We start from the raw sequence: 15,832 nt of genomic DNA, 5'->3' as shown, positions 1-15,832 counted from the left end.
TATCGAGGTAAAGTTGTAGATACATAATGCACTTTTCTATTCATACTACTTTCTTCCATCAACTCCTATTCAAAGTACGTTCAAAATTTTAATAATTTTCTTCATCCCTCATCTAAATTTCACCATCTCCATCGTAATTTTACCCCTGCTGGTCACACCACCCAACGGATTTACTACCATTCTTTGTTTGCTATTTGATAATACAGTTACACGAGCGTGATGCGCCCGCTCCCAGCGGGCTTCCCCCGCTCTTTTCAATGCAGGTCCACAGAGGGATAGGCGCGTTTCTAATTTTAAAATATAGAAAAAAAGGCAGGGTCTTATGTACAAATTTAATTGGAATGTTCATGTACAAATTGAGGTCAGAGGACCTCTTTAAACACAACATTGGAAGTAATTACACTATCCTCTGTTTAACGCACATGATGACTCATACTTACGTATCAGCAGGAGACTTGTGGAATCAGCCGCATTTTGATAAAAGTTATTTGAGTATGAATGCGAGATATTGTTGCAAATGAACAAATGTATCAGTTTGTGCGCCGTTAACGTCAGGAATATTTACCGTTTTTTTTGTTTTTTTTTACATTATTTAAAAACCAATGTTAGGAAACAATAGCAATATTTAGGAAGTAAGATATGCCTTCGCATGTTCTCTGATAAATTCTGTGCATTTTGGTACCTCATTTGAAGAGTTTGGTTGCGTATAAGTTGAGAAAAAGGTATCTATACAGTAGAAATAATATAGAAGATTGTTAAATATTATTTTGTTCATCATTGTGTACGTTATTTCTTACTATTTGTGAATTAGGGGGTGATAAGCCCAGGAGTACGAGTGATTTTCTTTCTAAACAGTGTTAGACACGCATTAAAAAAGTAATAAACAAAAACTTAGGAGGCCAAGGTATACGAGAGAGTCTCTGAACTTTGCTGGCATCAAGTGGAAAATCAGATTCACTACTAAATATCTAGTTGATCACGTTCGTTTTATTTCGATGGCAGAGGCAGCCATCGAAACGTCGGCCTACAAGTGACTCACTCGGTGGAAAACCCGAGAAGATTTCATCAGTATCATGCGCCGATAAAGAACAAAAAAAATCATATAACCAAAAAGTCAAAATCGAAAAAAAATTGGGTTTTGTGGTTTCCGTAAGGGAGCGTCCATTAATTACGTGTGATGAATTTTTGTGACCTTTGGACCTACCTCCCCCTTTAGTGAGATCGTGAGATGTGACTCGACCCTCTCCCCCCCTTCCTCTTATCTCACGTAAGATTGTTCAAAATGCATATATTCAGTGTTAATACGTTAATATATGCTTAATTGCACTGGATTTGTAAAAAATTGTTTAATAATTTTTAATTAAGCTTAGTTAAGTATTTAGTTTTTAAGTTAAGCATTTTGTATCAATTATTATTATAGTATTTAAGGTTACTAAGATCGTAGTGTAGAATTACAGCGAAAATAAATTGAACAATAAAATGAGAATGCTGAAATTGCTAGAAGAATATTCATTCAGATTAATTCCTGGAGAAGTAAAGATACACGTTTTGTTTAATTCAACCCAGTTTTCGGGCAATTTAAAACTGATTCTTACGGAAAAAAATTTCGTGATATTTGCCACGGTATCTTTCCCCCTTTTATCTCTCCCCCACTTGAGATTGGGTGAGAATCGGCGTGACCTCCTTCCCCCCTTAAACGCCTCGCCTACTTAATAGGATGTCCCCTAATAATCTATTAATTTTTTATTGTGTTTTTGCTGTTACAGACATGGGTTCGTTCGAGGGTGATTCCGGGGAGAGCGTGCTTCGCGTGTCTTCGGGCCGTGCGGCCGTGCTCACCATGCCTCCGATCCGCTCGCACCCGCCGCCGGCCGTGTCGTGGGTGGCGGACGACGCCACGCACCTCTACGGCGCCAAATACGCGCCAGTCGCCCCACCGCCCTCCCCGCCGCACTTCTGGACGACCAACGACACCTACGGAGAGCAGGAAGCCGTTCACCAGCTGGTCATCCTCTCCGCGGACGCCGGAGATCAGAAGGCATACCGGTAAGTCCACTCATCATCACTGGTCTACAATCCTTAGCCTCCCATCGGGCGCATTGGATCTGACAGGCTCAGAACGAGCGTTTTTTTCATTTCTCCTCGTAAATAGGCGGCATAGACGCTTATAGTAGCTGTTTGTTTTGGTATGCTCAGTGCAGCCTTTTGATTTTTGTGTACCGACAGGCCAGTGGCGGATTATTCAGCACAAGTAAGAAAAATAATGGCAAAATAAAAGCATTATTAACTAAATAAGTTCACAAAATAAAAAACACTGATCTTATAGAATTCACATGCTAAAATACATTACATATAATAATACTTAATAGCCTAAAGAGCATGTTAATCCATAAAGATATAATAGGTAACGGTTAAAGGTAATAGATAAATAAGATAGCAAAATAAAAACACTGATCTAATATAATTCACATTCTAAAATTCATTACTTTTATAGTAATACTTAATAGCCTAAAGAGCATGTTAATCCATAAAGAGATAATAGGTAATGGTTAAAGGTACTAGATAAATAAGATAGCAAAATGGAAACACTGATCTAATAAAATTCACATTCTAAAATTCATTACTTATATAATAATACTTAATAGCCTAAAGAGCATGTTAAATCGCACCTTGCAGAATCAGTCCAGGGCCGTATGACGGCATGTAAAAGGGTCTGTGCGTAGCACGTAAGACATCATTGAAATGTTAGACTACTCCAATAATGGTGCTTTAAACGTAAAAGTTGTACCACTGAGCCATTAAGAGTTAATAATCTTCTTTCACATCTGTGCATGTCAGGCATATTGTGCTTGAACTTAGCAATGCCTATATTGCACCTGACGAAAGGTTAAACCTCAATCACATGATCATTTATTCCATCTCTATGAGTAAACGGTGGCTGGAGCTGTCCACACAAAAAAATCTTCAAAAAACTGGTTCTTCCAGTCTTTTCCACGGTGGCTAGAGGAATGTAATTTCCATCCTTTTTCCATCACGCGGCACGTCCCTTTTTGCGTCGCTAAAACCATCACTAGCACCGTCCTTCAGCCAAAATCTATTGCTGGAGCTAACTCTCAGAGGGATGGGAAAACTGATCGTGTGATTCAGTCATTAGCTTCAGCAATAACTCACTGTGTGTGTTAAGACCTTAGTAATAGGATGCCCACAAGCCCTTGAAATCTGAATTATTGAATTTTCAAAACTCAATTACCTCAATTTATGGTAAATGGATATTTTTGCCTGTACATTTATAGGCATCCTTTTTTTTTGTCAAGCCATTAGAGATAAAAATATTTCATGGTAGGGTTGGAGTAGGGGTGTATTTGCGGATTCTGTACCTTATGTGGTGCGTAAGCTCTTAGTTGGAGGGGTACCCTGTACCCTCTCCAACCTCCTCGGTACACTCATGGCTGTATCTGAGCATTTTGTGGGGTGTTTGAACCCCTAATCTTCCCCCTCTCACCTTACCCTTGATAGAATGCAATTGCAAAGGCATTTATGAATGAAATGATATCACAAAAGAGGAAAAAGTTTTGTCTGAGTAGACAAATTCATACATGTGGAGCTTGTTAGCTGAATTAGGTCTCTTGTTGAAAATACCAAGCGATAGAGAAAGAAGGGAGATGGGCAGTAGTTCAGACCCCCACAAAATAATAATTGATTTAATTGAAATGCCTTAATGTTATTTATCTCTTGCAGTGCACAAGCAACAAACACACAAATCGGCAAAGAGGAGAACAGTGCTTACATCCGCCTAATTGTGGTCCCAGATGGGAGTAATGATGATGCAGAGGTGCCCCCAGAGATTGTGGTTGCACCTGCAAACATCACAGTCGTCAAAGGGGAGTCATTGGCCGAACTCCACTGCATTGCAAATGCAAGGTATGCAGTAATCAATTTGTCAGTTTAATATTATTAAACATTTGCCCTTATTGATTTTTTGGAAAAATTAGATGAACGCTATGTTCACATTAGCAGTACTTATATTAATGTTTTTTTATTTATTTATTTTTTTTTGAGATACAAGGGTAATGAAGTAATTTTTCAACACAAGGAAGCAAAAACAAAAAAGACTTGACAGATGAAAAATGCCAAATAATTTTGTTTCTTTCACTCAATATAAGCTTATTCACAACAAACCTCCACTTAAGTTAATCAATGTCATGCTGCATGTTATCCATAACTGTTGGTAAGCCTTTGGCAGAGTATATCAGAGCAGTGTCATCAGTAACACAAGTCAAATCCCCTTTGAGTAAGCCAGCACACAATTTGTTAAAGTACATACACTAGGAATAAAATTGGGCCTAGAACTGATACTTGAGGAACACCATGTACAAAGTGTTTCTTTGCGCAGTAACCTTCTTAGAATTTTACATATTGTGTCCTACTGATAAAATAAATGTGAAACCAATTCAAAGCCAAACCTCTAACTCCCGCTTCCTGCAGCCTATAAACAAAATGTAATTTAATTTTTTCTCATATCACTTAGTGTGATGACCTTACTAGTGCTGATCTGTACCCCAGTTTGGGCCATTTTCATTGTGTTATTTCTTGACTTACAACCTTTGATGCGAAGAATAGGTGTTTGATATCACTTTAAAGGATGAATTTTGCTTTTGTTTTTTTCATTTGTTTATTTAAAGGTTAGATTTAGAGGTTTACTACTTTGTGAAAAAATGTAAACTATGGTTTTTGTGAAAACAGATGGCATAATATTACGCCCATAGTATGCAAAGTGTTATGAGTTACCCTAGAAAAGCGGTTCCCAACCTGTGGTATGAGTATCCTTCTGGGGTAATTGATGAGCCAGTCGATGGTATGGTGAAAATAATCGGTAATGGCGGACGCCAGGAATTACGCATCTCTTAACCATGATGTATGTTTGCATATTATATGGGGTATTTAAAACAAATTTTCTGTTTATAAAATTATTGATAACTAAAAGTGTCCCTTACCCGTAGTGAAATTATGTAATAAAATGTGCAAGTTAAATTTTTGGGGTTGCAATATTAGTTTTATGCACATATAGGAGTATGAGAGGAAAAAAAGGTTAGGAACCGCTGCCCTATAGCATAAATAAATAATAATTCATTCATTCACCCCTCAACAGGCCACTACATCAGCTGGAAACCACTTGGCTCAAGGACGGTGTGCGACTGGAGCCTGGTGATGGGATGGATGGAGGAGGCTACAGCTTCAATGACCCCTGGAATAGAACTCTCTCCTTGCTCTCAGTTGGTCTTGCTCATCACGGCCACTATTCCTGCCACGTCCGTATGCGTTCTGGAGGTCACCCCCCAGCCAGTGCAAGTGCATACGTCAACATCATTGGTGAGGCTTTTGACTTCTTATATTTTTTTCAAGACCCCCTCACTCGTGTGTTGGTTCAAGAGGGGAAATTCCACAGAGAAAATGTCATCTACTAAGACTGGGATGCTGGTTCGAATTTCCTGTTAAGACAAATGTTTCATCCTCCAGTGGAATTTTTGCTCTTTGCATACACTTTAAGATGACTCTCAAAAGGTGCACCATTGACTAGTCCACGATTATTAACTTATTTAATGATGCTGGTCTTTATGTGAGATGAGTAGGCCCTCCTTTGCCTTTTGTGGTGGATTGGGTGAGATTTCAATTGGTAAATCTCTTCTTTTATGAGATTTATTTTGAGTCCTCAAAAGTTCTGGTAGGGAAGAATAAGGACATAGGCATTAAGGATTGTTGAATATTCATTTGTGAATAATTTTGTTAGTCTATAAACCATGGATTTGTTAAGTTATTGGTGGATAAAAATTGTTAAGGGACAACTCAATCTAGTGGTCAAATCGAAAGATGAGTTGGAGAAATTAACTTGATTCCTCTCAAATTCTTTTTCAAAAATAAAATTTGAAAGATTCAAATGATGAAAATAGCATTAATATTGAACTCTCTTTTGAGATTTAACTGGCTTAGTTATTCTAAGATTCATATGTCCCATCTCAAATTATGATCTTGGAATACATACTTATTCAATATTTGTGAAAAACTTAATCTTTTATTTTACCATTGATTTTTAATGAGATTGTAATAGTAGATAATCTCTCTATGTATATGCATTATATGACCACTCTTGACCCTCTATTAGTTCTCACTGTATTCCTTTGTACTCCCTCAGTTTTTATTCTACGGTGTTTATTTGTTTTTTCATTGCTCTACAGAGAGGCCCTCCTTCACCAACAAGGTGCGAGCTGAAACATTAGGAGAGTTTGGCTCGACTGTTACCCTACCCTGTGAGGCCCAGGGTGTACCACAGCCTAAAATTGTTTGGTACAGAAATACAGTCAAAGTGAATGAGATTGACTCTAAAAGGTAAGCAAAGTATTTCCTATGTCCAATAATTCCACTTACCATCGCCTTAAATGTAAAACCTCACTAATCAAAAATTCCATAAGAATAAGATTTTTATGTTATTATTTGTAAAACCTTGTATTTTGTATAATACAGCTGAGAAAAATTCTATTGAAATTGAATTCAATGAATTTTAAAACCACAACAGTTATTTAAATACTTAATGGCAGGAAAAATAAACATTTTTTGTTCATACTGTAAACTTTGAATTTTAGATTTATGAGGGTTTACATGTGATGGGATGTTTTGTATATTTGAAGCATCTAGAAGCAAATGATGTTTTTTAGCATTAAATGCGATGTATAAATTTTCAAAGCATCATTTAACAACAAAGGTCCTTTTTCTTATCTACATTATTGGATAATATATGGCAAAGTGTATATTTTTTCATGAATAGACATAGAAAATAATGCACGGAGTATTAATATTTGTTTATTTGGCTTTGCTTTAATGTTATAAGTGTGTTATTTTCATGGGTTACCATTCTTTGGTAAAACCTAGAACCAATGGTTGTAGATTACAAGAAATGTATTTGATTTCTAGCTACTACAGTTAAAATTCTTTAAAACAGAATGTAATTAAGGTTTTTTTGGCCTAGGTATGTGGTTGCAGAGGATGGCTCCTTGCAGATACGCAAGCTCAGAATGGAAGACTCAGGAATGTTTCAGTGCATAGCAACCAATGATGCTGGGGAGGAGTCACTGACAACATGGCTTCGTGTCAAAAGTAAGATTTAATTTATCATTGGTATTTAGTAATGTAACCGTTTATTGCTAATGATATTTTTATCTCTTAATTGCCAGTACATTTTCCTGCATCACTATGTTAGAATTTTATAGAGTTTGAGATAATACGGAAATGATATACTTTGAACATGCATTATATGATATGTTTATTCTTTCGTATTCCTTGTCTTCTTTTTCGTTCATGGAAAAAAATATGTGAATATTTCTCAATTACCCATGTCCATCTGGTAATACTGCCTGTAATCTTTTTCTTTAATTATGGACTTGTATGAGACATGGTAACAAAATAATTTAAGTATGACTCTTCACTAATCAGTTATGTTGATTTGCTAAGTTGCTGAAAAAATTAAGCGAAGTGATGTTTTAAAAGGAATCTTTCTCCCCAAAGATTCCAGTTAAAACAAACATCATGTAGCCTCTTAGCAATAATTTGACTGACATCATTGGCAAGTTTTTTCTCTTTTGTTTATTACAGTCAGATTGATGTTCTCAATGTTAGTACTTCTGAATTGTCTTGTGTGTTTTTCAAAATGTATTTCCTAATTTTTAGTTTATGCTTTAAGTACTCTGAAATAATGAATTGTGGAGTTACATTTTAGGGAGGAATGAGGTATGTACTTTTTGAGTTTAGCTGAGTTATTTTCACCCATTCATATTCATCAAAGATTGTGTTCTAGCCTCTCCCAAAAGTTCTCATTTGGTTGATAAAAGTGATATTTTTTGCGCACCTAAGGAACAAGAATTGTGCGTACAAAACGTGAGGTTCCCCCTGGATCTATTGTTCGTGTACGCAAGAAAGATTTGGGGAAGCGTCCAAATGCACGTGGCTTACAACTCGACAAGAATTCAACCGAGTCCAGTGCCAACAAAACTTTCGAAGAGGAAGAATTGATGTGTAAGAATGACACCAGCACTTGTGAAGATTGAAATTGTGTGTAGATAGACTTTGCACCCATTTTTATTTATGATCGTAGTCCCATAGGTCAAGGACCAGATTGCTTGGCTCTTGGTCCCAATAGCTTATTAGAGCTATTGCCAGCTGCACTGCACCCAATAGTTTTGGACGTAAGCACAGAATTATGTGTGTCATCACTGATTATGTGTTGCATGTGATATATACAAGTACGAAATCAAGTATTTGTGTCCTGTGATTGAAGTAAACTGGATGCAATAGTAAAGTTAGTCATATTGATGTTATAGTATTGCCTGGAAAACATGTATGCTTGTCCAATATATTCTTGTATTGGAATGTATTCAGTAGGATTGAAAATTTCTTGAAAAAGAAACATGTTACTCTAGATCAGTTGCAGTAGTGCTTGTTTCTCAGTATTTTTTGTTTGAAGGTGAGAATTAGGCAGGACAGGATAAAGTAGACTGGTGTGCCGAATTCATACAATGTATTTATTTTAAGTGTACCAGTAAAAAATTGAGAAGTGATGGTTTGAGATCAAATACATATTCCTTTATTATTATTCTACAATAAGGCAAATTCCTCAGGATATTGAACCAGAAATTATTTCAAATTAGTGATTATACCATATCATCTTCATTCCTTAACTCGTCTTAAATGCAGGGTATTATACGTTGATATATTGATTGTTAACATTGATTTTTGCAAAATTTGGAAATCCTTCTATGTAATTGCTTCAAAATCTAATGCGCAGTTTTTTGTTACTATTGTAGTATTATTCCCTGGCACTTTAATACTATGTTGTTCTGTTCAAATAATTGGTCAATTAAATGTTTTCACTCGTGCTAAGCACTCAAATTTAAATGTGCACAATTTCACTTATGATTTGTAAAAAAATTACTCTGTTATCATTCATAGTTTTAATGAGGCTTTTATTTTTGGTTTGGTGTGATTCAGTGTTTGTTGATTTGATGAAATTATCTAATGTTATATTTCATGATTACGGTATTTTTTACACCAAATGTGTTTTATGCTATAAATTGTAACCTCTGTGGTGTCTGGAGAAATATGCACTTTTATAATTTTAAGCATAAATGTTTGTAAAACTGCTGGGTGCAATGTTATGGAAAGTGTTTTAGTATCCTTTTGAAAAAAATTTGTAAATAGGTACAGTGAAACATGTCCAAACCACTATCTGCCCTATTGGAAAAAATCAATGGGAAAAAATTCAATTGAAATGTTCCATTGAAAAGTGACAAATTTCAATGGAACAGTTCCATTGAAAAATTTTCAATGGAACAGTTCAAATGAAAATTTTTACAATTGAAAAAAAATATCCATTGAAATTTATCACTTTTCAATGGAACAGTTCAATTGAAAAAATTACAAATACATTAATGCATCCAATATGGTAAACTTATTATTAGGTAGAATATACTTAACATCTAAATTTCACGAATCCCGAATTCTGAATAAATAAAACATGTGAACAAAAATTAAAGTTGAAATATTTTTAGAAGCAGTGTCATGAAAACTTTAATTGGGCTTTTCCACATCTTACATCACTTCTCACAATGAATCTCATGAATAGTTATCGAAAATCTGTATAGTTTTGCCATGATTATCAGAACAACAACTATACCATGAGAGCCACATCTTTTACCAGTTCAAACAACGTTGAATAGTTGTCGAAAAGAAGACGTTTTTCCGCGATTAGCGATAACAACTTCACCAACAAATATCTCACACGTCTTTATCTAAGAAAGGCTTCTTTAAAATACTGATAAATATACTTCTGGTTTGACATGAAGCCAACATAACTTGTTTTTCACAACAGAAACATGTCACTCATGTTTATACAAGAACACGGGAATTTCACTTCACACAAACAAACCTGCGTGATACACACTATTCCGACAATGCTAGTAGTTTTTTGTCGGCGACGTAACGCACGTACACATAATTAAGTTATATAAATATGCTTACATTTTAAACACAAACGTTAGTATAACCAGTCAAAAAACTGAAGGCAAACGATACATTACTAAATGAACACACTACAGCACAACAATCACATCAAGACTTCCACTATATATCACGGAAGAAACACAGGAATGACCTAAAACAACGCTGTGGGGATCAAGCACAGGTTAAATAACAACGATACTAAATAGTCTTTTCTCCACAAGCAAAAAATTAACCACAACTGAACACAACCCAGTCAACCATGTGCACGTAAACATATGAATAATGGTATAACGGTATTTTTGATTTCAATTGAGTATTTGAGATTTCAATGGAGTAATTGAGATTTCAATAGGATATTTGGGAATTCCATTGAAAATTTGAGAATCCAATGGAATACTTGAAAATTCAATTGTATCTTTTCTTCGAATTCCATTGAATTTCCTAATATTCAATGGAATATTCGTATTTTCAGTTGTAAATTTGAAAATCCAATGGAATTTTTAGATATTCCATTGAAAACAAGGAAATTCCATTGAAAATTGGCATTTTCAATTGATTTCAATTGGAATTTTCAATGGAATCGGCTGATTTTTTCCAATAGGGTGTATGCATGTACCACCTCCATAAACAGCCACTTATCCTTGGACAGAGCATATTTCCTGTATATGTTGTGTAAAGTCCCATACAAGAAATACAAACTCATTCAACTTTCAGCTAACCTTATTAGCCAATATATCGGCACCTTGAGTATCAAGGGTTATTAGTTCATCTTATTGTACCTCATGACTGGAAACCAAAAATCTCTAGCTTTTATTCAGCTGTCACCTCTCCTTAAGAAGCCACTTTTATTTTTCCCATTCGGTTTGGATTTAAGACCGGTTTCACTGTACATTAAGGCTTTCTGCTCTGCAAGTCATGTTAGTAAATATAGGTACATATAATGATTTGCCAAAATTGGGAAACTCAAGCTATAATTTTTGTGTATCTCTTTCAATGATTTAGTGATAGCTAAGGGAAATTCCTTCATTTGAAACTTTTAGGGTCCTGCATTAGTTTTTTAACCTCTGTTAGCTATCAGTTAAGATTAGAAATTATGATTTCATATAGAAACTGCTATTGCGTAACACAAGTTCAAGTAGTCCTTAGTTCTGTAGGAAACAGTTTGGGTAGAATTCATTGTCATTAAAAGAGTTATGAAGCTGCAAATGGGAGTTGCATGATAACTGGGTTAATTGAATATGATATTGCTGTAAGAATTATTTTAAGCACATAAGTAATACTTGGTGATATGTGACGTAATAATTTCAGTTCATTTTCATCTCCAATCATAATTAATATACCAATTGGCATTTATTTTGCTAAATACACAAAATAACAGATTTTTAAATTCATTTCAAATCAGTTATTTCTCATATGATAGTTACCTTTAATATGTTTAGGTTATCTTCCTACATGTGTGTTTAAGAAGAAATAAATTAATTTTCAAAATAATTACCTATATGTTTCTTCTTACTACGTATTTCTGCCAGTTATGACATTTGTTATCTTAGTAGGTACTGTACATAGTATTAAGAATGGAAACCTTTATATCCATTTATTTTTGTAGTTAGTGAAATTTTAGTCATAATCTTACATCAGATAAATGTTTCAGAATTTTAGCTGAGTATTTTGATAACCATATAGTTATCATATGTCTTTGGTGTTATTTTTTTTTAGCATTTGTAGTTTGTTTCAGCTAAATTAGTGACGCATTGAAATTATTGTATTTTAGTTAAGTTCCTGATTAGCTTATGGATTTTTTTTAAAATTGATAAATGCATTCTTACTGTAAATATTTCCCAATGTTTCAAATTTTAATGCTGCCTGTTGATGCTGCGTGATGTTGCCTACCAAATTGTTTGATTCCTTAACTAGTATTTGATTTTTTATTAAGATTTAATTTTTTATGGTTAATTTTTTTAATATTTTCATGAAATTTCTAAATGCACTGAAAGCATAAATTATTTTTTTTTTCTATAAATTAATTCATGCATATCCAATTAGCCATCTTTGCTGTAGAATTTTGTTGGGTGCATTGAGCAATCCAGTGTGGATTAAGTGGAAGTGATTTAGCATTTCTGGTAGTTCTTCTTAATGGAAAAATATATTTCCTACCAATTTATGGTTTGTTTTTATAATTAAATTCCAGTTTTTATGTCTAAATTATGCCAGCAATAATATTGATTACCTTTTTGGTAATTGTGGAGGATAGGAGGAACCGAGACATGTCTAATTTTTTCTCTTTATTTTCTTTTTCTCCCCATTTTTAGCGTCTGCACCTGTGATGGAGCACCCTCCCCAAAATTTGACCATTCTGGATGGAAAGGATGCTACTCTCATATGCCAGGCAGCTGGAGCTCCTACACCCAATATCACTTGGACCAGGGCAGGTAGGAAGTGGACAGAGGCAGTGCAAATGCAAGCTATAGCCCCTTCATGCCTTAATTCTCAAGATGAAAAGTGGGACATGATCAGTTGGAAAAAATATTTATTTGGATTATATTTTTGGCATTATAGTATGAAATTGTTTAGGAGGACTAACTAACATCTTTACGCTACTGAGCAGGGAAACAAGTTGTGCAATCTAGATAAATTTCAATAAATTCTGCTTTCACTTGGTGAAAATTCATGTTGAATAAATAAAAACAACCTTGGTAAATTTTCATTGAAGTTTTTATTGGTACGGCACATTTCGATGCTAATGCATAATTTTCGAGTTCCCTCAACTGTACTCGAGAATGATGCCTTACCATCAAAACATATCATTTCAATAAAAAATTCTGTGAAAATTTACAAAGGTTGTTTGAATTCATTTGGATAAATTTCTGTGGAAAATACGAAGTTTCATCCCTTCATCATAAATTAATTTTCTCCAATGGACTTTTCTCACGCATTAAATTTATGCCCCCATCTCTTTAATTTCTTTTCTCCTCCGCAGATGGCTCCCTGGTGTCGAGTGGTGAAGGGGGTGGGGGAAGGGTGCAGGTGGTGGAAGGGGGCAGCCTGCTCGTGGCTGCAGTCAGGGAGAGCGATGCTGGAGAGTACGTATGTACACGGGCCAACGAAGCCGGATCAGTTACTGCCTCTGCATTCCTGTCAGTCCTGGGTGAGTACACTTATCTTAATTTCTTTGTGCTACTCTTCTTCCATTGGCATTGAAGGGCTTTTTAATAAAATGTAACACCTTATGATAAAAAATGTGTATAACGAAGCTACTTTTTATGTATTCATATGCAAATTTTTATACATAATTTAACCCATACATGTAGTGCCAAGGGCTGATCTATTTGCTGGGTTTTTTTAAACTTGCACCTTATATTTTTTGAGCTTCATGTAGCTTTTGTAACTATTTTTTAGTATCTGTCATGCTTTAATATGCCCGTAAGCAAGGGGACTGTATACAGGAGGCCCAATTCCATCCCAGAGAAGGCTGATTTCTGTTGCCACTTCACTCGCATTTTGATCGGCATTCAAAAATGTCCGCGGCACAGTGATGAGTGCAATGCGATCCACTTTTTTTCCAATATTTTGCCTAATGGCTTTTACAAATACAAGGACTAGCATTGAAGAGTTTTGAATGTGATAAGTAACATCATCGAGTATATAAATTTTGGTAGACACTCCTAATAATGTCTTATTTCTCCATGAAATTCTGATCAATTTGTCTGTCAATGTTGCGATTGGGGACTTTTGTTTACCCATTTAAAGGCACAATGGGTGACAACGCATTTAGAGGCCGACTTTAGAATCCCCTTTTGTAACATTCATGCCCTTATGTATTGAGAGCCCATGAAAAAAAATAGCTTATGAAAATGCTTATTAAGCTCGATATAAATTTTTAAGTGCAAACCTACAAATTTGCCAAAAATGTCCTGGTATTCCCTTAGTATACCAAGAAAAACAGGCTGCACCTAAGAGGGTTAAGTTGAACTAATTGATAATGATAAAAAATTCACATTGCCTGAAAAATTAATTTAGTAATTATTGCAATGTTGTAGGATTCAACAGTATATGTATTTTTGATATAGCCAGTATATTGGCCTCTTAATTATAAAAATATGACCCTTGTAAATATTTGATCTAATTATCTATTTAAACAAGCCTTAAATATTTTTAAAAATGTAGGAAGGTAATGCTCTTGAGCACTAAATTAGTTTTTCTTTTAGGCTTAAGATGGAAGTGCTGTCTTTTGTAGGATATCAATGACATGTACATATGTATTTAAATATGTCATAAATATTTAATGTTCAATTTTCATAAAGAATGTTCTTTTTTCTCTTTTAGTCCGCACACGTATTGTACAGCCTCCAGATAATGCACAAGTTATTCTGGGACTCACAGCAACATTTCAGTGCAAGGTTTCTGGAGATCCTGCGGTCCCATACACTGTCCAGTGGTTTACCAACAATCAGTAAGTGTGAAGTATTAGTAGTAATATATTTTGTAGTTTTGTAGGACTAATATTTATGTAGTTCACTAAAATTGATGCAAAGGTCATTCCATATGGAAGCGGACAGTGTGCAAATAATTCCTCATCTGAAATCTCATCAGTCAAAAAATCTCTCACTTATAGAAGTTCCTATAGGAGAACCTATAGGTGTATATAACCTATAGGTTCTCACTTATAGAGGCTTTCAAGGGTGAAACTGATGGGACCTGGCAACTAGTCTCACTCTAAGAGGTTTTTTTCTCTTATCTAGTTCTCACTTATTGAGGTTTAACTGTTTATGATGAATAACATCACATATTACCAATGAAGTTAGTAGCAACAATTAAAAATACAGCATTCTTCTACTGAACAATAAAAACAGTAGATTCTCGTTAATACGAAAAACCATATTAAAAAGTTCTTGTTTTTACTAAGCAAATCTTTGGTCTTGACAAAAAGGCAAATCCAATCTATTGTAAAAGAAATTTTCTATAATAAGAGAGTCTACTGTATGTTTTATTATTAAGTATAGTGGAATCATCATTGAAAATTGACCCATGGAGGTGGAACCTTCATGTATATGACGCAGGTGATTTTTTTTACCTATTATTTTAGAAAAAAAAAGGTGCGTCTCATATGCCATGAATACGGTATTTGATCTTTGAATTTTTTTTGCACTCATGCCGTTCGAGCATTCAAATCTCCCATCCATACTGATTGCATCTAAATTTGTTTTATTTTCAGGCCCATCCCTCCTGGCGGCACTGGACGGTTTACAATTGAGCCAGAAACTCACACCCTTTCTGTTCGAGAGGTTAGGGCAGGAGATGCAGGTACTTATTCCTGTTCGCTCCACTCTCCAGGAGGCAATGATACTCGATCTGCTAAGCTGAAGGTCGTAGAGCTCCCCTATGCCCCTGTTCATGTGAGAGCACAAAGGATTACCCCAAGCCCAGGTAAGGGAATCACCATGTTTGCCATATCAAACTCAGATCAGTCTGTATTCAGACCGATGAAATTGAGCTCAGGCTCAGGAGGTACAATTGCGATGGTATATCAGGAATCTGGATATCGTAGTGGCCTGTGCAATGGCCAGAAAAGCCAAAAGCCCATGGTTTGATTTCTGGTCCAGAATTTTTTCTCTAGGCAATTCATTTGTAAAAATGACCTCACTCGGGATGTTGCATTTACAAACATGCAAACATGGTAGGGCCAAAGTGCAGCCCAGTATGCATCAAAATATATCATTTCAAAAACCAATGGCAATGTAACCACTTTGCAACAGATTCCTGCGGTGAGGATGATCATAAATGAGTG

General features: G+C 35.2%; 1 protein-coding gene across 1 annotated transcript in view; it reads left to right on the top strand.

Moving 5' to 3' along the window:
* The window catches only part of LOC124168978 (protein sidekick), a 238,533-nt gene that overhangs the window by 174,065 nt on the left and 48,636 nt on the right, over positions 1–15,832 (top strand). The window contains exons 4-12 of the mRNA XM_046547402.1: positions 1,767–2,046; positions 3,739–3,921; positions 5,150–5,370; positions 6,234–6,384; positions 7,022–7,149; positions 12,357–12,476; positions 13,025–13,192; positions 14,371–14,497; positions 15,260–15,471. Coding sequence (XP_046403358.1) covers positions 1,767–2,046; positions 3,739–3,921; positions 5,150–5,370; positions 6,234–6,384; positions 7,022–7,149; positions 12,357–12,476; positions 13,025–13,192; positions 14,371–14,497; positions 15,260–15,471 — 1,590 coding nt within the window. The remainder of the gene's footprint in view (positions 1–1,766; positions 2,047–3,738; positions 3,922–5,149; positions 5,371–6,233; positions 6,385–7,021; positions 7,150–12,356; positions 12,477–13,024; positions 13,193–14,370; positions 14,498–15,259; positions 15,472–15,832) is intronic.

The sequence above is a fragment of the Ischnura elegans genome, chromosome 12 (assembly GCF_921293095.1).
Source record: "Ischnura elegans chromosome 12, ioIscEleg1.1, whole genome shotgun sequence".
Taxonomy (NCBI): Eukaryota; Metazoa; Arthropoda; class Insecta; order Odonata; family Coenagrionidae; genus Ischnura; species Ischnura elegans.
This window is presented reverse-complemented; position numbering and strand designations above follow the sequence as displayed.